Below are 27,759 nucleotides of genomic sequence, written 5' to 3' on the forward strand. Positions count from 1 at the left end.
GACTCCTGAGTTCAGCTCAGGTCACGATCCCAGGGTCATGGGCTTGAGGCCCGTGTCAGGCTCTGTGTGAGTGTGGAGCCTCCTTGAAACTCTCCCCTGCCCCCCCTCCCCCTTGGCTTGTGTACTCTCTCAAAAATTTTTTAAAAACTCAAGAAAAAACAGGCAATTCTGAGAGCTTAATTTGGTCTTAACAAGTTCATGCAGTTAGTAATTCATAGATGCAGGATTCCAAGTAACAGATACTTAGTGTAATCCCTAAGAAAAATACATTATTTTTTAAAATCCCAAACTACTTTTTCCAATATAAATGATCCAAACAACCCGTATTTTTTTTAACTTAAGAACTCATGGAGTCAAAAGACACACAACATGTAGGAGGAAAACCCAAAACTAGGCTATGTAGCCTTGGCTAGGCCACAGTTTCAATGGTCTTCAGTTCCCTTGCTTATAAAATAAAGGAGTCAGAGCCTCCCAGCACATACACTTTATTTTTTTAAACATTTATTTATTGGGGCACCTGGGTGGCTCAGTGGTTTAGCGCCACCTTCAGCCCAGGGCGTGATCCTGGAGTCCCGGGATCAAGTCCCACATCGGGCATGGAGCCTGCTTCTCCCTCTGCCTGTGTCTCTGCCTCTCTCTGTGTCTCTTGTGAATAAGTAAATAAAATCTTAAAAAAAAAATTATTTTAGAGCACACATGTGCAGGGGGTTAGACAAAGGGAAAAAAAGAGACAGAATCTCTAACAGACTCTGTGCTGAGCGTGAGCCCAGCACGGGGCTCAATCCCATGACCTAGAGATCATGACCTGAGCAGAACCGACTCAATCCCATGACCCAGAGATCATGACCTGAGCTGGACACTGAACCGACTGAGCCATCCAGGTGCCTCCCAACTTACAAATTTTAAAATGTGAATGAATATCTTACTGAAATAATCTACTGTCTGATCAACAATCTCCTACAGACTGTAAACCTCAAATCTAAAATTACATTACTAAAATTTTAAACTGAGCTTACTGACCAAATGAGTTGGTCATTTTTAGCAAACTATGATAGCAGTAAAACTTCAAAGAAAATATTAAGAATCCCGGGCAGCCCTGGTGGCCCAAGGGTTTAGTGCCGCCTTCAGCCCAGGGCGTGATCCTGGAGACCCAGGATCGAGTCCCACGTCGCGTTCCCTGCATGGGGCCTGCTTCTCCCTCTGCCTGTGTCTCTGCCTCTCTCTCTCTCTCTCTCTCTCTGTGAGTCTGTCATGAATAAATAAATAAAATCTTAAAAAAAAAGAAAGAAAATATTAAGAATCCCAAGAAGAAAATCCTAATGGTCTCTTTGGAAATAAAAATAGGATGAATGCTTTGAGATGGCATGGTAACTTGCTGGAGCAAATGAATTTTCTTCAAATCTCCTGAGAAGGACAGTCCGGGTGGCTCAGCAGTTTAGTGCCTGCCTTCGGCCCAGGCTGTGATCCTGGAGACCCGGGATCGAGTCCCACGTCGCGCTCCCTGCATGGAGCCTGCTTCTCCCTCTGCCTGTGTCTCTGCCTCTCTCTGTCTCTCATGAATAAATAAAAAACAAAAAAATAAATTTTTTGTTTTTGTTTTAAAAAATATCTCCTGAGAAAAAGAGGGAAATATTTTTTGAGATTTGCTTTGAACCTGGTCCAGATGGACAAAATTCACAGAAAACTAGGCCCTTAACACAAAATCCTCAAGTTTTGTGTAGTGTAATAATGTCGTTAGTTTCTATCACTTACCTAAATAGCCCTGAGAATCTGCATTTCAGATAGGACTTGTTGCAACTTCCCTGGCCCCACTAATGAAGGACGTAGCAAGAGAGTACATGTTTTGTAAGAGAAGGGAGAGGAAGTATTGAAAAGGGGGAAACAAAGAATCCATGATAGTATTCAGGATTACAAGATTACTAACCTAAAAAATCTTACTTATATAGAGATTTTTAAAAGCCAAATGTCAGGTGAAACTTTAGGACACTAACCTCACTTCCAAAGGGACAAACCGCCACTCACCTCTATTATCTCAAAAAGCAGCCCGGGCTCGATCACAATGATAACCTCGTACTCGGCTGCGTTTTTACCAGGGATGCTTCCAAGGAACGAATCTCGCATGGCACACGTGCTCTCTATCGCCTCCTCTAATCCAGGCTTCTTCCAGATAGAACTAGTTCTAATCCACCCAGTACGAAATACACTCTTGGGTTCTTTGAAACAAAAGAATAATAAATAAACAAAAGTAAAATAATTTATATATATTCTAAACTGTAGAGAACGCACTAACCATTAAATATTTTACTGTTCATGGGAAATAAGAATTGGTATTTATGGCAAATATTATGGAGCCATTCTAAATGCTTACCAAACATTTATATTCACCTTTGGAAATCTAAACAAAGGAAAATACATATAATAAGATCCCAAAGGGAAAAAAGGATACCTCAAAGAAAGTAAAACAGAAAAAAAGATCCCAATATTAACAATAGTTGTCTCTGGAGAGTAAGATTATGAGTGGCTTTTCCTCCTCTTCTGGATTTTTGTAGTTACTGATTCTCTGAAAGCTTAATACAGAGGGAAAAAACTATTATAAAATCATTCATTAAAAGGCACTACACTTGGTTTTTAAAAGACCTAAAATATATTTCAGACATTTAGATATTGAGGAAAAACCGATTTTGCAGCATAGTCAAGCTGCTCACACACTGCAGAAGGCACCCTGTCAAGGTGGCCTGACGGCCACCCGGAAATCCATGCTGCTCCGCGACAATCAAGTGCAGAAAAGTCTAAAGGCCCGAGACATGTTCTCTACAAAGTGCTCACCGTGGGCGAGAAAGTGCCCCTTCCACGAAGTGGATGAAATCAGAAGTCACGACCCTCATCAAGGGTCCTTCTCATTTCGAGGACCAAGCGAGTATTCCTTACCTTTAGCATAAGGTACGTGCTGGAACACTTCTTCAGCCAAGTGAGGAAGAATGGGAGCAAAAGAACGAACCATGACATCCAGAATTTCGGCCAATGCGGTCTGGCAGGAGCGCCGTTTGGGGTCGCCTGCCTTCTCACAGTAGAGCCTGGACAAGACCAACGTGCTCAGCAGGGGACAGGAGAGTGCCGAGCCAGGAGGACGCAGGACGCGCCTTGGGCGGTTCACTCCTACAGCAGCTAACCCTACGTCTAATTTAAGAATAAGATGCTGTCATAGGACTTTATCTGTAAGTCCTCTATTCCACTTTCCTCCGTCCGGGTGTGCTCACCTCCTCCAAAACCTCTCTTAGCGGCTGTGCTGCATCCAGTTCTGTCTTTGAGAGAGCTAACTGCGCGCTGGAGGACGACTAACATGTTAGTTGATGGTACGTACCTTACAATCTTATCAGCGCGTGCAGAGGACTGGGAGTTACAACCCTTGAGGTGCTAGGGGTCGGGGCTGACCCTCACGTCGGCTTGGTTGCTATCAGCGAAGTCCAAGCACCAAGCCTTCCCCTAAAAGGGTCTGATCTTAACGTGATGCTATTGTGGTAACAGGTGCCTGTATGTTGGTCTCTCCTCCTTAAAATTTACAAACTCCTGAGAAGAGGTACTATATTCGTCACCTCATATTAGTACCCGCTCCCTCGATCAACATGGCACAAAGCACATTCCTTGTATGATCTCTTTACATCATCACACTATGAGGTGTGTATGCTCACTTGACTCAAGAACTCAACTTATTAACTGCACAGCGCTGCCCTTCTTGCTCACCCCTGTACACCCAACACTTGCCAAGTAGACACTCAAGAAAGATCTGAATGTTTTATTTATTTTTTTTGAATGTTTTAATATTCAGTCATACATACCTGTCTTTGATTATGCTGAAATAAAAGTTAGAGAGCTCTCTGGTATAAAATGCTTGTAACAGCCGAACAACTTTTCCAAAATCATACTGTTTATATGAATCGGTAATCTAGGGAACAAAAGTCAAAATCAATTGGAAGTTGGGGTAAGCAAACAAAAATGCAAGCCGTCATGGGCAAAATGTGTACCTTTTCAAACGATGTTTCAAAGGCAGATGGATACAAAACAGGAGACATGCAAGAGTGACTGAGGATCCTTAAGACATTTTGGGGTATCAAATTCAACAATCAGAAAATGATGAACATTCTATTCTGGAAACTATATAAGAACACTCCTCAAAAGAAGGGATCAGGTTTTAAATGATCTGAGAAAGGGGAACCCTCCTGCACTGTTGGTGGGAACGTGTACTGGAGCAGCCACCCTGGAAAACTGTGTGGAGGTTCCTCAAAGAGTTAAAAACAGATCTGCCCTACGACCCAGCAATTGCACTGCTGGGGATTTACCCCAAAGATACAGATGCAGTGAAACGCCGGGACACCTGCACCCCGATGTTTCTAGCAGCAATGTCCACAATAGCCAAACTGTGGAAGGAGCCTCGGTGTCCGTCGAAAGATGAATGGATAAAGAAGATGTCGTTTATGTATACAATGGAATATTCCTCAGCCATTAGAAACGACAAATACCCACCATTTGCTTCAACGTGGATGGACCTGGAGGGTATTATGCTGAGTGAAGTCAGTCGGAGAAGGACAAACATTATATGTTCTCATTCATTTGGGGGAATATAAATAATAGTGAAAGGGAATATAAGGGAAGGGAGAAGAAATGAGTGGGAAATATCAGAAAGGGAGACAGAACGTAAAGACTGCTAACTCTGGGAAACGAACTAGGCGTGGTAGAAGGGGAGGAGGGTGGGGGGTGGGGGTGACTGGGTGACGGGCACTGAGGGGAGCACTTGACAGGATGAGCACTGGCTGTTATTCTGTATGTTGGCAAATTGAACACCAATAAAAAATAAATTTATAAAAAAAAAACCCACACCATATGAAAACAGCAAAGTGCAAGTTGCCAGTGTTCCCTCATTTATGCCTGAAAAGTAAAATTGGGCAAAAGCCCGCAGGTGTGTGTCTCTGACGTACGGGTACATGGGAGCAGCCACACGTCTAACTTTTGAGAAAACACACATTATCTGGGTTTATTTATAATGAGAAAACATCTTACGAAACACACAGAATAGTCATTTCAGGTATTTCTATACTTTGAGGGATAACTGCAGATAAAATAGAGGCCTACTTTATTCCTTCCTGTTGGGAGAAATATCTAAACCTAATCTTGGGAGGGAAATGGGGTCTGAGGGGCAGCCTGGGCCTACTGTTTACACCAGGTGCTGCTAGTTTTTTGAAAAACCAGGAAAGGGGCAGCCTGGGTGGCTCAGTGGTTTAGCGCTGCCTTCAGCCTGGGGCCTGATCCTGGAGACCTGGGATCGAGTCCCACGTCAGGCTCACTGCATGGAGCCTGCTTCTCCCTCTGCCTGTCTCTGTCTCTCATGAATAAATAAATAAAATCTTAAAAAAAAAGAAAAACCAGGAAAGAACTGAAACTTCACATACCTAAAGTCAACCTGGCAATGTTGGGAAGGTGCAGAACTGGTCAAGTGTAACTCTGCTTAGTGCTACAGCCACTACTTCTAATAATGTCTGTTCTGCTTGCACACAACTCACAATCTCAACGCTCGGCAGTGCTCATATTTCTGTTTTCCAGAAGCTTATTAATTTGTACTTACCTTGTTTGCTAAATCCTGCAGCAAGTGCAGCATGTACTGGTCTATGACATGCATATTGTTAACAGGAATGGAATCTGTTTCTGGGTTGAAACCAGCGACATTTCCCAAGAGAAAGCGGAGTGTATTCCTGAGCTATTAATATCGAGAAAAAATATGCAGTCAAAAAATATAGGCCTTCAATTCTTACTGAAAAGTTATTTTATTTTTCTATGATTTTTATACAACTCATGTTACTTTCTTAATGGGACATTTTATAAAGATCATTCCTGAGACTACAAATGCAAAAAAAAGAGACTCTCATTTCAGTAGCTGAGTTGTAGAAACCACCACTGGACTTTACACGTGGACTGACATTTCATTATATTTCTTCCTAACCTTTTACAGGCAAATCAGCTATTAGTGGCCCAATTTGTTCATCTATATAGGTAAGAGTGTTATTTTCACCTGCTTCACAGGCAAAAATAAAAATAACTGGAATAAAAGGTGAAAGGTCATTGAGCACATGAAAGTATATAAAATTAATTTTGTATTAGGCTGTATTTTATAAAATACCAAGTACAGTACATAAAACTTTAGGGTTACACTATTAATATTTTTAAACACAAGATATCTTTAAATGCTCACAACGTGTGGAAACTCATTTTCACTTTTTTGTGATACCAAACAAAATGTTCCTCATTTTTTTTTTAAGTTATTTCGCTAACTTCGTATTCAGAAATAGGAAGAAGAGGGACTCTGACCTTGCTAATATCATCTCTGGCAGCATTAAGTACAGACGGGCTGATGGTCACTTCAGTGAAGACGTTGGACTCGGCCACCCACCAGCGCAGGACATCAGCACCGTAGGGAGGCTCTGCGCTCTGATCCTTTCAGTGGACAAAAAAGACATAAACGTTTAAATGGCTTTCAATTCATTAGGTGAACAAATGTTTTAGGTATTCCTCTTGAGCACTATTTGAGCACGACATGTGGATAAGATATACCTGCACTGTCATGAAATAAGGGCTAACAACCGCAGGAGTCAGCTGCCTGTGAAAAACAACACTGGGCCGAAGAGTGCACGCTGCAGTCTGGTTGTGTGTGCGGATGCGGGCGAGCCTGACACATCCATGGACTAGAGCTGGTGGCGGGAGCGGGGCCCTGATGCCTCAGCGATGGTGGAGGGGGTCTTGGAAGGGCTGCACTCCCTTCCAGGACTCGCCTTACACACAGCAAGGATTACTGGACATTAGGATGGCAGTAAAACGCCAGAGGAGTAAAATAACAGACAAGTAATTTCTGAAACTAACTCCAAAATAAATTATCAGCAACCCCAGATTTGATGTTCATTAATGACTTGCTTTAAAGTGTATAATTTCCAAGAATAGTGAAACATGAAGTTGCAATCTAAATTTTTTTCTTACACTGTTTCCATGTAACCGTAAATTTTTGTTTTAAGTAAATTTTAACAAATTTTTGAAGTTTAATTTTAAAAAAGGGAGGTCGCGTGCCTGGGTGGCTCAGTCAGTTAAGCGTCTAACTCTTGATTGTGGCTCAGGTCATGATCTCAGGGTAATGAGATGGAGCCCCGTGTGGGCTCCATGCTCAGTGAGGAGTCTGCTTCTCTCTCTCTCTCCCTCCTTCCCTCTGCCCCCTCCCCATGCTCGCACACACGTGCAGTCTCTAAAATAAATAAATCAATCTTAAAAAAAAATAGGGGAGGGATAGCATGGCTCAGGACCTCAGGACCTATAATATAGATTCAAACTTGAAATTAGTCAACTGGGCCACAATCCCAGCACTTCCCTTTTTCATTAAAATCATGTATTATTTAAGAGTTTACATTTACACTAAATTCTACTCCTGAAGCCAGTATTACACTACATATTAACTAACTAGAATTTAAATAAAAATTTGGGAGGAAAAAAAAGAATTTAGATTTAAAACATGATAAGTCATCTGCTATTAGCCTAAAAGATAGTTTTGTTGTTATTGTCATTTTACATTGAAATAACTACATTAAGGTTTTGGCTGCCAATTTAAAAGTCTTAAAACAAAAGTTTTAGGGCCACCTGGGTGGCTCAGTGGTTGAATGTCTCCCTTTGGTTCAGGGTGTGATCCTGGGGTCCTGGGATCAAGTCCGGCATCGGACTCCCTGCAGGGAGCCTGCTTCTCCCTCTGCCTATGTCTCTGCCTTTCTGTGTCTCTCATGAATAAATAAATAAAAATCTTTAAAAAATAATAAAAAATATTTTAATTAAAAAAAAAATAAAAACAAAAACAGGGACACCTGGGTGGCTCAGCAGTTAAGTGTCTGCCTTCAGCTCAGGGCATGATCCCAGGTCCCGAGATCAAGTCCCACATCGGGCTCCCCGCAGGAAGCCTGCTTCTCCCTCGGCCTGTGTCTCTGCCTCTCTGTCTCTGTCTTTCATGAGTAAATGGATAAAATCTTAAAAAAAAAAAAAAAAAAAAAAAAGTTTTAGAGAACCACCTACTTGTCCTCCATTGATGACCACATCAGGATCGATGACATTCCCAAGAGACTTGGACATCTTTTCTCCCTTTTCTCCAAGGGTAAATCCATGAACGACCACTGTCCTAAGAAGACAAATCAGCCATTTTGATAATAAACACAATTATAATGACCTCATTGAAGATCACTTATAGCTTAAAAAGAGTATCTTAGCTTGACAAAAAAAACAGGATTTTTCTTGACAGATTATGGATGAAAGCTTTTCTTAAAGTCTAAATCTCAGCCGCTTATGTATCAAGACTGATAGGAACTCTCTACTTATACACAGAAAAAAAAATTTTTTTTAAAGATTTTATTTATTTGAGAGCGAGAGAAAGAGAGAGAGGCAGAGACACAGGCAGAGAGAGAAGCAGGCTCCATGCAGGGAGCCTGACGTGGGACTTGAACCTAGGCCCCCAGGACCACACCCTGGGCCAAAGGCGGCGCTAAACCGCAGAGCCACCCAGGTTGCCCACACAGAAAAATTTTTGATGTTTACATTCAATACATAAATATTTCCTGAGGTCAGCCCAGGTGGCTCAGCAGTTTAGCACCGCCTTCAGCCTAGGGTGTGATCCTGGAGACCCGGGATCGAATCCCATGTCGGGCCCCCTGCATGGAGCCTGCTTCTCCCTCTTCCAGCGTCTGTTCCTCTCTCTCTGTCTCTCATGAATAAATAAATAAAATATTTAAATAAATTCCTGAGCATTTATTTTGTATTGATTTTGATCATTAAAACTAACCAGGAAAAAGTATGTCTTAAAAAGAACAGATTATCATTTCAAAATTACTTTCAAAAAGACAATTTGAGGCAAATATATATCTGTTGTTCTACTCGCTTTTAAAAGCATGTTATAGGGATGCCTGGGTGGCTCAGTGGTTGAGCATCTGCCTTTGGCTCAGGGCGTGATCCCAGGGTCCGGGATTGAGTCCCATATTGGGCTCCCTGCATGGAGCCTGCTTCTCCCTCTGCTGGTGTCTCTGCCCCTCTCTCTCTCTCTCTGATGAATAAATAAATAAAATCTTTAAAAAAAAATAAAAGCATGTTATATTAGAAACAAATATGTAAATTGTTCTGGGATGCATTTTCATTGTGAGGCAGCAAAAATCTTAAGCTATTTAAGAATTGTTCTGATTCTCTATCCACTCACTTAAATAAGGAAAATCAATGATCTATAGCTTATTAAGAATATCTAATCTAATACAATTCACAACAGGAATGTTCATTAATCATTTGTGTATAAGAATATTTGACCTCAAGCTGTCTTCAGTCAACGTAGAATACCATTCTCTACACCCCTGTGTAACAAGTCTTCCCATATATTTTTTTTTAATTTTTATTTATTTATGATAGTCACACAGAGAGAGAGAGAGGCAGAGACACAAGCAGAGGGAGAAGCAGGCTCCATGCACCGGGAGCCCGACGTGGGACTCGATCCCGGGTCTCCAGGATCGCGCCCTGGGCCAAAGGCAGGCGCCAAACCGCTGCGCCACCCAGGGATCCCAGTCTTCCCATATTTCAAGATCTAGCTGTTCGCAGATGTCGCCACTGTTCCAGTCAATGCTGCTGTTACTACCTCTTGTGGGAACGACAGTGTGTACCAGCGACAAGACTTCTCTGTATTGTCTTTGTCTCTCTTTTTTACTTCAAATTCATTTCTCTCATAAAACAAAAGACTAAGCTAATAAAGGAGGTGTTCTCCTTGGAGATAGGCAGGTCTGGCTCCAGATTATGCAATAAAGCGAGTCAAGGGAATTTTTTGCTTTCCACTACATTACACTGTACTATATTAAGTGTGCAATAGCGTTATGTCTAAAAAAACAATGTACAAACCTTAATTTAGAAATACTTTATCACTACAAAATGTTAACTATCCCCTGATATTTCAACAAATTGTGATCTTTTTGCTGGAGGAGACTGATGGCTGCTTACTGATCAGGGTGGAGGCAGCTGCCGGCAGGGGTGGCTGGGACAATTTCTTAAAATAAGACAACGAAGCCTGCCACACTGACTCGGCCTTTCATGAACAACTCTGTACCATGTGAAGTTTGATAGCGTTTGACCCAGGACAGAATTACTATCAAAACTGGAGCCAATCCTCTCAAACTCTGCTGCTGCTTCATAAGCTAAATTGATGTAATATTCTATCTAAATCCTTTATGGTCACTTCGACAATCTTCACAGCCTCTTCACCAGGAGCCGATTCCATTTCAAGATACCACTTTCTTTGTCCATCCGTAAGAAGCTTTCCTCCTCTGTGAAAGTTGTATCATGAGATTGCACAATTCAGTTCTATCTTCAGACTCCACTTCTGATTCTGGTTCTACAGTTTCCACCACATCTGCAGGTACTTCCTCCATGGAAGTACTGAACTTTCAATTTGTAAAAAAAAAAATGCAGTATCTGAGAAGCGTAATAAAGTGAAGTATGCCTGTATGTACTGCTCGGGGCAGAGCTTTGCACACTGGCAAGTACCCAGCAGAAGTACTCAGAGTGCGAGGACTTGTTTGGCTTAGGTATAACACTTACTTAAAAGGTGCTTTTTTCCTTGTTGCCACACTTGTTAGTAAAGAAGACTGAAACCAACCACCAAGTTGGTCTTTTCCTTCCAAGTACAAATCTGCTCTTTGGTCGGTACCTCAAAAATTAATATTAAAAAACAGAGAAGGTAAAGTTAATTACAACTGGAAAATGAAAATAAATATGTATCAAAGTATAAAATAATAAAAAGCAATCGTGTTATTTACTTCTTGTGTCGGGCTATACCTGCACTAGCTAGATTGCATTCACTTGAGCTATTACCCTCACTGCCTGTTTATTAATCAAGATAAAGAGAATAAATGTTGGGAGTATGATCTCCTAACCATAAGCAACTTAAAACACTACCTAAATTAGGGACTGATTAATAATAATTACCAATATCAATATTTCCAGCTAAATCTTTTATGAAAATGAGCACCTAATAACTTATACGTGAAAATACTCTACGTGATACCGTAATGATGGATTCATGTCCCATTATCCACCTGTCCAAACCCATACCATGTACACCACCAACACTGAACCGTAATGTGGACTATGGACTTTGGGTGGTTACGATTTGTGGCTGTAGGTTTATCCTTGTAACAAGTGTGCCACTCTGGTAGGGGATATGGATGATGAGAGGGGCTGTGTGTATTTGGAGGCTAGAAGGATATGGAAAATCTCTAGCTTCCTTTTAGTTTTGCTATAAACCTCAAATTGCTCTAGAAAAATGGTCTTTTAAAAAAGATATCGCAAAAGAAAAAAATATAAGTCAAATTTGCTGGGACATATGTATAAGCAAGCTTGAGAGCTGTGGTCTGCAGTCAATAATAAGCCACAGTTAATTCAAGAGTTAATAATCTGAGATAAAAGACCATTTGGCAAACATCGTAACAATCATTTCAGTCAAGAATCATCTAGGGTGCTTAACCAGTAGGTAAAAATTTGGTGAGAAATGAGGATATTTCTAGTCTTACGTATCTCCCTATGAGATCCTTACTAATGTAACAATTCCTATAGGGAGATGGGGGTGGGAAGTGAGAGAAAACAGGCTGATACCACCTCCAAGTGATCACAGTGCAACATCACCAGCAAGTTCCTGTGTGACCTCTGTTAGGACGCACTGAAAAGGACACAGGATCTCTCCTGTGATATTCCTACCCAAAATGCATAGTCTAAATGTCACCATGAGGGACAAATGCAAAGTGAGGGACCATGTACAAAATAATCTGTACATTCATGAATGTCAAGGACATGAAGGACAAGAATAAAATGAGACTAAAGTGACAGGACAACTAAATGCCACAAATGACTCCAGGCTGACTCTAGGACTCTTTCGATTTTTTTTCTTTCCCTAAAAAGGAGATTACTGGGTGAAATCTGAATAAGATCTGTAGGTAGGAAGGAATCAGTGTCAACTTCCTGATTTTGATATTCATATTGGTTATATAAGAGACTGCTGTGTTTTTAGGAAATATACACCAAAATATTTAGGGATAAAAGAGCATCAGGTTTGCAGCTTACTCTTAAAAGGTACAGAAAAGTGCTTATACATATAGAGAAAAGACATATAAAGTAAACATAGTAAAAACCTAACTTTGGAAAATCTGGATGAAGCATATGTGCTACTTCTTTACTCTGTCACTTTTCAGAGTAAAATGTTTGGTTTTTTTAAAAAGATTTTATTTAGGGACCCTGGGTGTCTCAGCAGTTGAGCGTCTGCCTTCAGTTCAGGGCATGATGCTGGGGTCCTGGGATCAAGTCCCTCATCAGGCTCCCTGTAAGGAGCCTGCCTGCCTCTCTCTGTCTCTCATGAATAAGTAAATAAAATCTTAAAAAAGAAAAAAAAAAGATTTTATTTATGTATTTAGAGAAAGAGAAAGTGTGCATGAGTGGGGGAAGGGGCAGAGAGAGAACACCACATAGCTCGATCTTACAACCCTGAGATCATGATCTGTGCCAAAACCAAGAGTTGGACACTTAACCAAATGAGACACCCAGGCACCCCCATGTTTTTATTTTTGTTTTTAAAATAAAATCTTTAAAAAAATAAAAATAAAAATAAAATAAAATAACATGAGGTCTTTGGGAAAGATTACTTCCATATTCAAACCTACACTCACAACTCTGAGAAGCCCCCATAACCCCTTTTAGTTGTGAAATGTAGATTTGTTCTTCTGTCCTCATATTGAGGATTCAGTGTTATAATCCTTATGTGACAATGGGTATCTGGGTAGAGGCAGGAGGCAAGATTAAAATAATTAAATGAGGCCAGCTCAATTCATTCAACATTTCTGAAAACTTACTACCTGACAGGCACTGTACCAGACACTGGGAGAGGGGGAATATAAAGAAATCTGGTAACTGCCTTCTTGGAGCTGATAGTTAGTGAGATGGATTTTACGTTAAGTAAGAAATAACTGTGTTAGATGTTAGAAAGGCAAAACTACAGTTCAGTCAGTCTGTGCAGCCAGGAAAGTCTAAGAGGATATAAAAAGGCAAATGCATACACGCAATAAGAACAAAATGTTTTGGCCTCAACATCTAGAGTGCTAATACTATTCACTACTCTTCTTCCTCTCCTGATCTGTAACCATCTGTGACCTGAAACTTCTATAACACCAGGACTCAAACCCCATCCCACCCAGAACGTTCACTTCCTGCTGGTGGCCACATTTTGGATATGGCAATAATCAATGAGATGATCAATAACAGAATGTCAGTGGAAATCTGGCGTGTGGCGTGTACAGGGGTGGGGTCTTGGCTTAACCTTCCACGGTTCCCATTTCTTCTTCACCAAAATGAGGACACTAAAATCTATTTACCTTATACGGTTGTTAGAGATGAGAGAGTAACAGGACATGCTTTGGACACAGTAAACGATCAGTAAATGTTAATTATTACAAAGATTTAAAGAGTACTCGTATTTCCTGAGGGCACATTTAGAAAGGAGTTTTTTTAAACTGCTATAATATGAAACAGTACTTGTGAAAATATGATTAGTTATCCTAAACTATTTTAAAAATATATAGTTCTGATCCTGAACTAGAAATATATGTTCTAACATTCTAATAAAACAAGAGGACATCAGCCAATGAAGAGCACAACAGAACAGCTAATACTTATCAAGGGTGAAGTCTCAATGCCTTTTCCAGGTGGAACTGGGTAAGAAGCAAAAAGTGTCATCCTAGAAAAGGAGGTGCACTCCCAGAAAATTTCTGCAAGCCAGAGCCTTTCAAGGTAGTTGGTGAAACCAGTGGAAAAAGATGATGTGGGTCAGGGGTGGGGGAGGAGTTTGGGCGTAGCAAAGCTCTGGACAAATGAAAAAAAAATGAAGCTTGTGGAAACTTTCAAAACGACGGGAAATTTAGTCTTGGATGAGAAGAAATAGGAAGAAAAGTGAAACTCAAGTGCTGGAATATTCTGGAATTACTGTACAACCTCATATAATGAATTATTGGGACTATTTCCTATTTTTGCAAGTTTATTTTTAGTAGTGATTTTTTTCTAGGAACTGTACATTCTCACTTCAAGAAATCTGTAAAACACTGAAAAGTCCAAAAAATATAAAATCACATATATCCCACTACCTAGAGATCATCACTTTATTGCATATTTCCTTACAGTACTATCTGTGCTCATCAACATTGCCAGGAGTTTGTTAGCAAATCAAGACATCTGCCTACATCCTGCTTTTGTGTTCGGCACTTTTAAAATGTAACATGCTCTTAGATGAAACCATACCCACAATTATTTTTCAAAAACATGACTGAATGGCTGCATATCATTCTGTCACATGAATGTGCATCTTATTGCTTTAGTCACTTATTGACACAAGGACAATGAGTTACTGTGTCAAATCATGTACTGTTAGAAATAACACTGTAATGAACATCCTCACACAAATTCTTCATCCAGATCTGATTACCTGTACAGGAGAGATACCTATAAATAGAATTTCTTGGGCAAAAGATAGAAAACCACTCAAAAGCTTTTGATGCATAATGTGAAATCCTTTCCAGGAGTTTGCACCAAATTAATTCCAAAAGCAGTGTACAAAAGGGAGGAATGGTGCCAATTTTTTTTCTATTTTTTTATCTTTTATCCTCTTTTTTCCCCCTGAATAGACCTTTTCTTTAAAAGCTTTATTTACTTAAGTAATCTCTACCCCCAATATGGGGCTGAAACTCATGACCCCAAGATCAGGAATCACATGCTTAGGACACCTGGGTGGCTCAGGGATTGAGCATCTGCCTTTGGCTTGGGGGCATGATCCCTGAGTTCCAGGATCAAGTCCCACATCGGAATCCCTGCATGGAGCCTGCTTCTCCCTCTGCCTGTGTCTCTGCCTCTCTCCCTCTGTGTCTCTTATGAATAAATAAATAAATAAAATCTTTAAAAAAAAAGTCACATGCTCCTCTGAGTGAGCCAGACAGGCACCCCAGAGCTTTTAGTAAAATAAAAAATCAGAACTTTCTTATCGAGGTAGAAATAAACTTGGGAGTTGTAAAATTCCAGGAAAACTGGCAGTTAACCACGTGGGAAAAAGTTAGTATTTCTGTAACAGTAACTATCTCTCTTGGGAAAATTATATAAATTCATATTTAGAGGGAATAATAAAGTGTTCCAAACAACAAACCTCTAAAATTATGATTGAGGGATGGCAGTAAATAAAGAATTAGCAATTAGAATTAGAATTATTTACAAAAAAATATCCAAGCAAATCAGCCCAAAAAGGGGGAGTAATCTATAATTTTCATTACTAAATTCGTTTAACTTATTAGCTTAATTGATATTTAGCAAAATTACTGTATTTAAGAAGGCCAAGTTGTAGAACCAGCACAAAACCATATTTGTCAAAACCACTGCTTTACCAATGTAACATGCGAAAATAATTTAAACCAAAAATAATTTGTAAAAAATGTTAAAATATAATTATTAATTTTTAAAATCAGGCTTTTTAAAAGTATTATATATGTTCTTAAAATGGTGACCTTTTAAAAAAAAAGTCATCTATAAATCTAAATTATAAATCTTAGTTTCTCTTTCAAAACATGATCTTTTTTCTATTTACTTCAAGTTATTTCTTTTTATTTGTTAAAAATACAGAGAGGCCCCTGGATGGCTCAGTCAGTTGAGCATCCAACTCTTGGTTTGGCTCAGGTCTTGATCTGAGAGGTCCTGGGATGGAGCCCTGCACTCACCAGGCTGCATGCTCAGCGGGGAGTCTGCTTGGGATTCTTTCCCTCTCCCTCCCCTTCTGCCCCTCCCCTCTTCTTTACAGTATGCTCTCTCTCAAATAAATACGTATATAAAATCTTAGAAAAAAACAGAAATGCAGTAGGATAAGTATTTTAAAACTCGCAACACCTCACCAGGTGAATGGATAAATAAGCTATGGCACATCCAGACAATGGAATATTACTCAGCGCTACGAAGAAATGACCCATCAAGCCAGGAAAAGATCTTAAAGAACCACTGATGCATGTTATTAAGTAAAAGAAGTCAATCTGAAAACTACAAACTGTATGACTTCAACTATATAACATTCTGGAAAAGGCACAACTATGGATATTAAAAAGATCAGTGGTTCCCAGGAAAAGAAGGGATGAACAGGTGGAGCAAATTTTTAGTGCAGTGAAACTATTCTGTGAGATACTATAATGGCAGATCTATGTCATCATACGTTTGTCAAAACCCTCAGAACATATGACACAAAGAGAAAACTCTAATGTAGACTGTGGACTCTGGATGATAATTTGTCAGTGGAGGCCCATCAACAGTAAAATGTCCCACTGTAGTGTGGGTTCATAGTGGAGGAGACGGGGGGGGGGGGGCACAGTGTATGGGATCTCTGTACTTTCTCTAAAACTGTTCTAAAAAAATAAGATCTACTTAAACTTTTCAAAAACATTATTTATTTATAAGTCACTAATAATTAATGCCTTTAGTAAATGTTTAATGAACGATCCACTTAAAAATGCCATTCCCTTTCAGAAAGTGTTCCAGTTTCAGTTTCTGAAGTACTATTGGCCTTGAACTCACAATGCAACAGGTACTTGACCGGGTGTTAAAATTCATAAGCCAAATCTTTCACTGCTATAAAACCCATCAGCGAAAAATAAAACCAGTTCATATGCTGTAATCACCAAATTCGTCTTGTTAAACATCAGTCGGTACTGATGAAGACTGGTAGCTAAATTAAGCTCGAAATAAAGCTGATTGTATTTTGCAATAATATATTCTTAGGGAAATATGCAGACACTGTATCATTATTAGAATTAATACAAGCATTTGAGAATGAAAAGTACAATAACCCTTCTCAGGAAAGCCTTTCTCTCTCTCTCTCTCTCTCTCCACCTCCTCTCTTTTCCTTTAACAGAAAATCACCTTTGCTTATGGCTTTTCAAACTATGAATTTACTTAGTACCTTGGCTCTTTCCCACTTCATTCTATCTTCTGCAATTTTTTATTGCAAAAAATAAAAGCTCAGGAAAATGGGATAAAATATAAGTTAATTAATCTAATTCTTATTGACTAACCTCATAAGATTTTTGACTGATTGATTTAGGGGAAGAAGAGGAGGAATAGGAGATCTTAGGAGAAAAAATAAAGACTACAGTTTAAAATTGGGCTTATGTATTATCTTTATTATTTTTTAAATGTATTATCTTTAAAAGTAGTTTATGTTCTTCTATGCAGGCAACACACATGTTTAAATGATAAATCAGTTTTCCTTCTTTGAATTAATTACCTAAATACGACAAAAAAAAATGATATGGTGCTTAGGTGCATTTTACCATTAATTTCATTCAATGAACTATTTCCATCACAAATAATTGGTTAAGAACCTGACACCCTAGAAAGAGTATGACTAAGCTCTATCGGTACCACTGACAGCAGCCAGCGAGGTTTTAATGAGCCTTCATGTAGGCTACCCAGTCAATGGCTCGAAGTATAAAGCATACGTGCTGCGTGGAGTAATGTGAAACCACTTCAGAAATTAAAATACAACAATATCTGTAGCAGCAACTCTCACCAAGGCCAAAAAAGTTAATGCACTCTGATCTATGTAAACACTGTTTTGCATATGGTATACTTTTTTTTGAAATTCAGGATGCTGCCCCAGCGTAGCAGTAGATAGTAGCGTAGCAGTAGATAATTCTTCCTCCTTTTTACAGCACTGCTTAACCTATCTACTTATGTAGTATTATTTGCCTGTATTTTCAATGTAATTTAGGAACAAAGTACTTAAACTTGCAGTTTTTTTCTCTTAGATATGGTAGGAGAGACTTAAGAAATAATAAATTCTAAAAATTATTAAATAAAAACTCCAAGAGATGTTCCTAACAGGTAACTTACTTGTGGCCATTATGAATTACTATATATATTTTAGCTGTAATATGGAAGAAATGTGAATTTACATGGATTTTGCTTTTCAAATTCCCCAAGTTATTAAAAAGACCCAAAGGAACTTATTTACCTACTAGGAGTCATATGTACATCCTCTCAATAGTGAGGTCCAATACCAGAAGTATACCTCAAGTAAAACTTGGGGACAATCCCCTTCAATCTCCTAAGAATGGCCAGCTGCACAGACCAGCTCCACATTCTCCTGCTCCAGAAAGCAAGCCAGATCTCTTGGGCCAAAGTTGCCCCTTGGCAGCAGAGTGAGAAAGTGTCTGATCCACCCTCACTTCCTTGCCACCTACCTTCCTGTCTTTAATCTCACTGTGACTTCAAGCTTTACTTTTTTAAATGTTTTATTTGGGAGAGAATACAAGAGTGTGAGAGAGCAAGAGATAGCGTGAGAACACATAAGAGACAAGTGAGAATGTGTATGAGTGGAGGAGGGGCAGGGGAGATCCCGCTGAGCAGGGAGCCAAACATGAGACTCCATCCTCACACTCTGGGATCATGACCTGAGCCGACTGAGCCACCCAGGCACCCCATGACTTCAAGCTTTATTCTGTTTTAGCTCTGGTGTTCACTCGGTATCCTTAAGGTCATCTTCTTAACCATCTAAACACAACCTTGGATGTACGTCTTCTCCTACCTACCAGGTCTCTCTTTTCTCTTTATTCAGTGAGTTACGAGTGTGCCCAAACTCTGAGTAAGTATAAAATCAGTCAGCTGTCTGTACAGAGGGGGGAAGACCCGTGAAAAGGCAAGGTCGTATAAGAAAAACGAAATCCAAAAATCAGGGTTCCTGAGTTCCAGTCTGATACTACTAAACTATGTGACCATCACCTAACTTGGCTGTAATTTAATCTCATTTCCTGTTCTGAAAAATGACAGGGGTCAGACTTTCAGTGATTTCTCAACTTTACAGAACTAGTGCCTTGAGGCTGCCAAGTGAGTCAAGTAGAATGAGCTGGTACTAAGGAGAAAGAAAATCCCTGTTTTTAATCGAGCTTCTGTACTGTGGTTCTATATGAAATTTCATTTGGAAAAACAGAAAAAGTTTAAAAATCATTGGCTTAAATGATCTCCAAGAGCCCTTCCAGATCTGAAATTATACCATAGCAGAAAATTTTCAATTTTCTTCCCTGCCTCCCCAAAAAAGGTTTTCTTCCAAATAAAGAAAAAAAAATATTCCTAGATTATAGATTTCCTCTGAGTCACTATTATGTATTTTCAAAACTGCTTGACTGGTTTATAATCTGTTATTTAAAATTACCTGGAAGAACGTAAGACCATGAAGTTCCACTATCAAACCAGATGTCCAAAATATCCTGACCAGGCACATATTCCAAGGCATCAGCACCACCAACCTAATAAGATAATGTGAAAACGCTTTAATCATGCAAAGTCTTAAAAAAATCAAATGCTTGTACAAGCATTAAACTCACATTTTAAAATGAAACTTAAAACAGTTCTAAGTAATTTGCAATTCAGTACAACTGTTTTATTTGCATGTAAAATGATTGTGACCACCTAATTACACATTTACTAACATAAACTGTTCTCATTTCATGAAATGATATTCTAATTAGGATTTTTCCACATGTGATGCAATCAGTTAACTCTTAATTCAGACCCTACAAATTCCTGACGCCATCAACGTGAGGCACTGCTCTCATACAACTGTGTCTGCTTAGTCAACTAAATCAGCTAAAATCAATCTTGGCCCTCAAAGAGATAACAAATAACCCTCGTACTCTACTGCTAGATTAAATACCAAACTTCTTCGGTTAAATAGAACCATCTACTCTCAAACTGCACTGACTTCTAAATTACAGTGGAGTTAATTTACACTTTACTCCACTGTAAATTAACTTAACTCATTAACTTAACATGATGATATAACCACTTTTTATCTCCCAGGAACCCGCATGTTGTAATGAAGTCATGCAGGGCACACAAAGGCTATTGAATATACATGGAAATTCACCTGAGATAAGACTTCTTTAGGAAGAAGTTGCTCAGGAGGAAGAGTCCACCAGACATCACTGCCGTGTTGTTCCACTAGTTTAATAATATGCTCAGTGGTCTGGCTGTTTTAGGGGGAAAAGGCAGAAATGCTCAATGAAATACAGTGATTAATACCAAACGTTTTAAATTTAAGAAACAACTAAAATTAAAAAAGAAAAAATATTTTCCCCTCGCTGCAGAATATTTTTTTGTCTTTTTCTCCAAACTTTTTTTTTTTAAGACTTTATTTATTCATGAGACACAGAGAGAGAGGCAGAGACACAGGCAGAGGGAGAAGCAGGCTCCATGCAGGGGGCCCAATGTGGGACTCGATTCCAGATTCTGAGATCATGCCTTGAGCCAAAGGCAGACGCTCAATCACTGAGCCACCCAGGCAAGGCCACACTAAAGCATGGACTTAGCAAGTATCCAGGCTTATATCCTGACTGCCACTTTTTACATGTATGATCATGCCCAAGGACTAAAACTTCATGGAGGACCACACCTAAGGACTAAAACTTCATAGAGGACCACACCCAAGGACTAAAACTTCATGGAGGACCAGGCCCAAGGACTAAAACTTCATGGAGGACCAGGCCCAAGGACTAAAACTTCATGGAGGACCAGGCCCAAGGACTAAAACTTCATAGAGGACTATGCCCAAGGACTAAAACATCATGTAGGACCATGCACAAGGACTAAGACTTCATGTAGGTCCTGGTCCAAAGACTAAGACTTCATGTAGGACCAAGCCCACGGACTAAAACTTCATAGAGGACCACACCCAAGGACTAAAACTTCATAGAGGACTAGGCCCAAGGACTAAGACTATGAGCATGCCCAAGACTAACACTTCACGTAGGACCATACACAAGCCCTAAGACTTGATGGATGACCATGCCCAAGTACTAAAACTTCATGTAGGACCATGGCAAGGACTAAAATGTTTCTAAGTCTTGGTTGTTCCCTCTATTAAGAAGAATACAATTCATTCCTTCAAAAATATTTACTGAGAAATTCCAGTACCACAGAATTATTCTAGAGGTGGAAATATAGCACTTGACAAGGCAGATAAGATTCCTGCACTAATGGAACTTAAACTGTAGTGATCCTAGACGCTTCCCTCAGAATGCCTCTAAACTAAATGCAATGATCCACGAAAAACCTAGCATGGTGCTCGACATACAGTAAACAGCCAATAAATACACATCAAATGAATACTGAAATTGACCATATCTTTGGAAAGATAAACAATTATAAATTATTTGAGGGCAGGCTGGGTGGCTCGGCGGTTTAGCATCGCCTTCAGCCCAGGGCATGATCCCGGGGATCAGGGATGGAGTCCCGCGTCGGACTCCCTGCATGGAGCCTCCTTCTCCCTCTGCCTGTTTCTCTGCCTTTCTCGCTCTGTGTGTCGCTCATAAACAAACAAATAAATAATAAATATCTTTTAAAAAATAAATAAAATTATTTGAAAACTAAAATCAGGGGAAAATTTATACTACATTTTTTCACAGGAATAATTTATTATCATAGCTTTATTGACATTACAACTTCCTCTAGTTGCTTTCCACTGAGTCAGGGGACATACAATGGTCAAGAGTGTGGACCCTGGAACCAGACAGCTTTGGTTTAATTTCCTGACTCTACCATTTACTAGTTATGTGACCCTGGACACAACACTTAACATTTCTGTATCTGTTTGTAAAATGCAAATAATAATAGCATCATCAAGATGGCTATTGGATATTAATTAAGTTTATATATAAAATGCCTAGAACAATGTCTGGCACATATTAATAAGTATTTACATAAGCATTAGCTATTATTCAAACTGTTTCTTTGAAGTTAGGTAAAATTAGAAAGTAATTTTGTTAACCCATTACCAAAACACAGGCCCATGTTAAAATTTACAGATTAAAATACACATACTAAAGCTAACTTTTGAATTATCTTCCTTTCTACCACATTCCATTAATGTAAGTAAGAATTAAATGCAAGCCCATGAGAGTCAATGGACATGGAAAGAGTAGTGCATAGGAGAAGCTTTACATTCTTAATCTAGATCTGCTTCTCATTATCATGACTATGCAGGGCAAATCATTTAACCTCTTTGGGTCTGACAATTCACAAATAAAATGTTTATGAAAAAAAACTGTCTTAGGAAGCAAAATTCTAATGGGTATTACAAATTAGGCTCTCAAAATGGAAATTCGAAATACCTAAATTGGTATACTAGGAAGGATGGTTTGAAAAAGTATAATGTTATCAGTATCTATTTTAAAGAAATTAAAAATGATAATAATGTTAAAATGGGCACAAGTCCATATTTCTTGTAGTCAACACATTTTGAATGGACTTTAACAGTAAAGATAAATTTTTGTGATAGAAGACCATAAAAACTTTGTGCAATAGCTAGTTATATGACAATATTTAGTTACATATTACTATTTTATATAGTTTGCACAGAACATTGTAACAGTTAAGAAAATAGGAAAATACTGGAAAAGAAAATCTGAATAACAAAACGCTATTTTTTTAAAGGAATCCCCTCTACAGAGATACTAGCAAAGTACATTTACACATACACAATTACAATAGATACAATGCTCATACCAATTCTGAAATTATCATAGAAAAGAATGATTTTATTTATTTATTTTTTTTTGAAAAGAATGTCAATATGAGTGTCATATTGACAATTTATTTTCACAATGTAATCATTAGACTGTAGCTTTAGGTAAACAGTAAAATAAAACAGTGTTTAAAACAGTTTTAGATGTGCTGGAAATAAACAGGTTAAGAACACAAAACTAAAAGCAAATAGTCTGAATTTCATACTAATTTATGAAATAAAGTAGAGATATTAGGATTAATGTTATTAATTAAAATAAAAGCATTTATGTGTACACTACACATTGTACTTTTCAAAATACTTTATTAACAAGCACTATCTAATTAGATTCACAGAAAAAAATCTTTAACAGCTCCTGACAGATACACTGTTCTGTCCCTTGGGGATCCTTTAGTCATGAGCCTAAGTAACAAACACAGCGCTGGCCTTAAAACTGTGTGCCCTAAATCATGGTTCAATTCTGTTTTTACTTCTCCATTCAGCTTCTCTAACTCCTCTATAAAGACAACCACGGTAGTTGTAAATGCACACTCCTGTTCTCTGGGGTTTGCTAAGCAAAGGTAATAAGATTCTATTACCCACGCATAATGAAACCCTGAGCCAGAGATGAAGTTAGGGAAGCAGTCGGTCTCCAGAGATTAGAGTGTTGACAGAACAAGCACCAAGTCCAAAGACCAGATTCTATCAGTCAATTATTACATACTGACAGGAATATCTATTATTTTTCTGAGCTTCAATTTTCGGGAACACTGGGAAAAGCTGTTAGAAAGAACGCTAGAAAGGTTAGAAAAATTTTATTCTTAAAAAAGGAAAAAGTCCTAGTATCTTACTCTGTAACCTTAAGATTATAGATGTTGCCCATCCATCCATTTTAAAAGACAAAATTCACTTCGAGACCAAGTTCTTTTTTTATATCCCTAAATAGCAGATAATTCAATGAAGTTTTAGAACTATAACAAAAATACCAAACAATAAAGATCCCAATTTTGCAGCTGACAAGTTATTATGGCAACTGTAAAATCCTACCAAGTCCAAACCATCTCTAATCTAACTAAACTTGAAGTTTTGTTGTATTTTCTTATAAAGATATTAGTAATCCACTCATATATATAATTTTTCAATGTAAGAAGTATTTTATAAACACCTTATTTGCAAATATACTTTTTTAAAAATCTCATAAGCCTCTTATTTAAGTGAGGAGTAAAGTTTAATTTTGTTTTTCCTTTTAGTTTACCTAAAGATACTTCTAAAAATGACATAACCACACAATGTTATCTATACCAATTATCTACAATAATCCTACAGTAGTTATTTTTTTTCATCTTCAAAAAAAATGTCATAAGTAAAACCACGCACTTTATGTGGTGTAAATGACCCAATATTTTCCCTTATGACATATGCATGTGAATCTGGACAGAAGAATACTTTCTTTCAGTGTCTCCAACAAAAGTACAAAACACTTTAGAAAAGGGAGAGAACCAGTTCTGCTTCATTAACAGAGCAAGTCTCACTAATATTTTAGAGCAAGATTTGCTTCCTTACTTTATATCACAAAATATAAAAATATCACGCACTAAATGTACTTTAAAGAGCATTATGTTTCTGCAACTCAGTTCTGTTTTAAGATCTTAGGACACTATATTACTTGTATTTTTGAAAACAGGAAAAGGAAGCTAAAGATAATTTTGGAGTTTGAGGATAAAAACAACAAAATTTATTATAAGTAAGAATGCAGAGTTCAAAAGATAACACCCTCACAATCCAAACAAATCAAAATTTAAGTGCACAGATTTGGTATCACAAAGTGAGAACTTTTTCTTGACTTGTACGGATGGTCTGAATGACCCTAAAAAATTGTGCCAGAGAATTTTTAAAACAAAATTTTCAATAAAAATAAACATATACTGACGACCTATAAACTTGAGGTAACTATCCTCGATTGTAAAAGAAAAATTTAACATTAGTTCAAACAAAATCTAAAATGATAATTTGTAAAACAAATGCAAGTAAATGCTACACAAGTGGTTAAAATACAGTCATTATAATACTGTAGCAAAGTCCAGAAACAGCCAAATGTTAGGATGGGTTACATTTATTTGATTTTCATACACTGGGAAGTAGGCAATTATTAAGAGCTAAGCTAGCATTTTAATGGCTGTACGTTCATTCTTCCAAAACTGACTTAGGATTATTTCTTTACATCATCATGGCCCTTTATAATCAACTGTATGAGACATATCTATCTTCATACAAGAGACATTAGTTTTATTTCCTTAAGGATAAATATTTTACAGGCATCACTACTGTTCATAATGAAACTGAGATTATGCTTTAAAAAGTTTTTAAAACAATTTTAAATAATATTTGTTTTAAAAACAATACGTATTTCTTAGTGATACTGAATATTCTTCAGAAAAACATAAAAGGAAAAAATCAAAATTTATCTTTGGAAATTTAAGAATTCTTGCCTCTTGTTAATAATATCCTGTACTTAACACAGACAGTTAACTTATAACCTACAGATCAGTCTAAATTACTGTTGATAAAAATGGGTGAAACCACTTATCACCACATAATCTATATACTTCAATTTTAATGTTGTATTTCATAAAGCAATAAATCCGTCATAAAACTTTGTACTTTACGTGACGGCCTTATCTAAACACATGCATTACATGTCCCTCCTTAGGTTTCAACCAGTGAAAATCCACTAGGTAATATGAGCAACCATAACACCATCCAATCATTCTAGACTTTGATATCAACTGAGCTGAAGGCTTATTTAGTGGGTTATCAGAAATTAAGCAGCATTAAGATCACGAAGCAAAAAGAAACTGTTGCTGTCATTCTGTTTCCTGTGTTTTGTCTTTATTAAAGGAAAAATATTAAGGATTGTAAGACAACTTTTCTTCTGCAAGTTACTGGAATAAGAATGAGGTAAGAGGCTAAATTACTTCCAATATATTTACTAAATTTATACATTTAAGTGTAGAGTACACGAAATTTGAAGGGGAGGATTCTATTTTTAACTTAATCCCATACTTATATGTTAAAGATGGCAGGAAATAATTTTGGAGAAATATTTTATTTACTGATTATAATATTTTTTTCACCAAAAGATCATTATTATTAACATGAACAAAAGGTAGTTAAAGGTAGCACTCAGGGGCCCCTGGATGAGGCAGCTGACTGCGCGTCCAACTTGTGATTTCGGGTTAGGTTATGATCCCAGGGTCTTGGAATCAAGAACACACACTCCCCCCACCAACTCCCTCCCACCCCACCCCCGACTCTGAGGGCTCTGCCCTCAGCAGAAAATCTGCCTGCAGTTCTCTCTCCCTCCTCCCCATGTGCTCTCTCTCGAAAATTAATAAATCATTAAAAAAAAAAACCAAAAACAGCATTCAGACTGAACTGGAAATTACTTGATTGCTTCTAGTAAATTTCTCATAATTCCCAGAAATCAGGGGCTAAATTTCCTAAATGCATAGATTATTGCATTAATACTGTCGAATTGATATAATCACCCAAAATAAAGAAAATTTAACAACTTCTTTTCTAGGTGGTGAATGTTTCTAAATTTTGCCTTTTTTAATGCTAAAAAGTATTTTTTATTAACTAGGAATAAATTTCTACCTAAATTGTAATGGCAGATTTAGAAAAATCAATAATATTAAAGTCAGAAATGGAATTCTATCTTGAGCAAATACAAATGTGAATATAAAGTATAGATAACATTTACTTCAAATTGAAATTAAACATCAGAGTTTCAAATCTACCAGTCTCTAAGCCTATTTAGAATGTGAATAAATCAATATTTTCTGTCGTGCAACACGTATAATTAAGGCTTTAACTTACAGACTTTCATCCAGAAAACCAAAAGGAATCCTCTGGTTTGCTTAATGGAGTCATCAAGTGTAACAGCAACTCCATGTGGATTGTGTGCTAATTTCCAGTGGAGATGCTGTTACTTTTGATGGTTACCAACTCACTACAATAGAAAGATCTGAGAAAGACAGAAAATCATAGTCACTTGATTCTAACTTGCTTGCAAAGAAAGAAGATAACCTTTTGTGCTATCTTTAAAAACTGACAAATAATTAATAATTAATATCTATCTTCTTAAATCAAGTGTCATGTCACATGAAGGACCCAATAATGGAAGAAGATTAGAGTCATCACTAAAAAATGGTGTACAGGAAAATGACCTACGAATTGATAGACAATTTGGCTAAGTTTGTCTGTCATTTTTGTAGGCCAATATTCTGTATATCTCTTCTGCTTCAAAATCAGGATTCAACTACTATTGTGCAAGCAAGACAATAGGAGATGCACGGAAAACAATCTGCAATGTAAATGTATGAATGTATCACCTATAAACAAAATATAAATAATACCAGATGAAAAACGTGTTTGTGTTTTTCTGACAAAGCTCACATTTATTTCACCTAGCTCAGTGACCACCAATCGACCTATGTACCATTTTATTGTCATGATTAAACAATAGTCCAATAAACCAATTTGCTCTTCTTACTAGTATATGCGTATGTCCACCTCAATCACTCTGAGGCATTTCCCTAAATATCCTGTCCTTAAATACCAAAAAAAAATAAAAAATGAGAAACGATGACAATACCTTAAAACATTCCTTAAAAGAAAACTCTAGTGTGGAATTTTAAACAATACTTGTGTAAATTTACCTAAACTTTAAGGTACTAAGGTAGCAGTAGTTCACATTTGACCACGCTCTCAATTATAAGAACAACGTAAGCAACGATATTTAGGACAAAGAGCCTTAGCTCCAAATTGAAGTAATAATACTGAAGTAACCTGACAGTGATTTCTTGGCCTCCAACCTCTAGATTCTTTTCCTAAAATATACTCTCACTCCTCATGCCTATTTTAAAGTTTGAAATACTTAACCTACTATTCAAGCCTCACTATAATTTGCCCCAACCAATCTTTCCTGGTGTTTATCTTTCTAAAACCCTCAACACCCTACAGTCCTATTATGGTTCCTATACATGTGTGATGCTTCCCCCTCTCCAAGCCTTCAGCTCCTGCTGATCCCTCTACTT

General features: G+C 37.8%; 1 protein-coding gene across 1 annotated transcript in view; it reads right to left on the reverse strand.

The window, feature by feature from the left end:
• The window catches only part of IARS2 (isoleucyl-tRNA synthetase 2, mitochondrial), a 62,026-nt gene that overhangs the window by 2,790 nt on the left and 31,477 nt on the right, over window positions 1–27,759 (reverse strand). The window contains exons 13-21 of the mRNA XM_077887193.1: window positions 20,027–20,129; window positions 19,313–19,406; window positions 10,639–10,747; window positions 8,092–8,194; window positions 6,358–6,483; window positions 5,618–5,749; window positions 3,837–3,943; window positions 2,929–3,074; window positions 2,023–2,213 (exon numbers count right to left, since the gene is read on the reverse strand). Of these exons, the coding sequence (XP_077743319.1) occupies window positions 2,023–2,213; window positions 2,929–3,074; window positions 3,837–3,943; window positions 5,618–5,749; window positions 6,358–6,483; window positions 8,092–8,194; window positions 10,639–10,747; window positions 19,313–19,406; window positions 20,027–20,129 (1,111 nt within the window). The remainder of the gene's footprint in view (window positions 1–2,022; window positions 2,214–2,928; window positions 3,075–3,836; window positions 3,944–5,617; window positions 5,750–6,357; window positions 6,484–8,091; window positions 8,195–10,638; window positions 10,748–19,312; window positions 19,407–20,026; window positions 20,130–27,759) is intronic.

This window comes from Canis aureus, chromosome 38 (assembly GCF_053574225.1).
Source record: "Canis aureus isolate CA01 chromosome 38, VMU_Caureus_v.1.0, whole genome shotgun sequence".
Classification (NCBI taxonomy): Eukaryota; Metazoa; Chordata; class Mammalia; order Carnivora; family Canidae; genus Canis; species Canis aureus.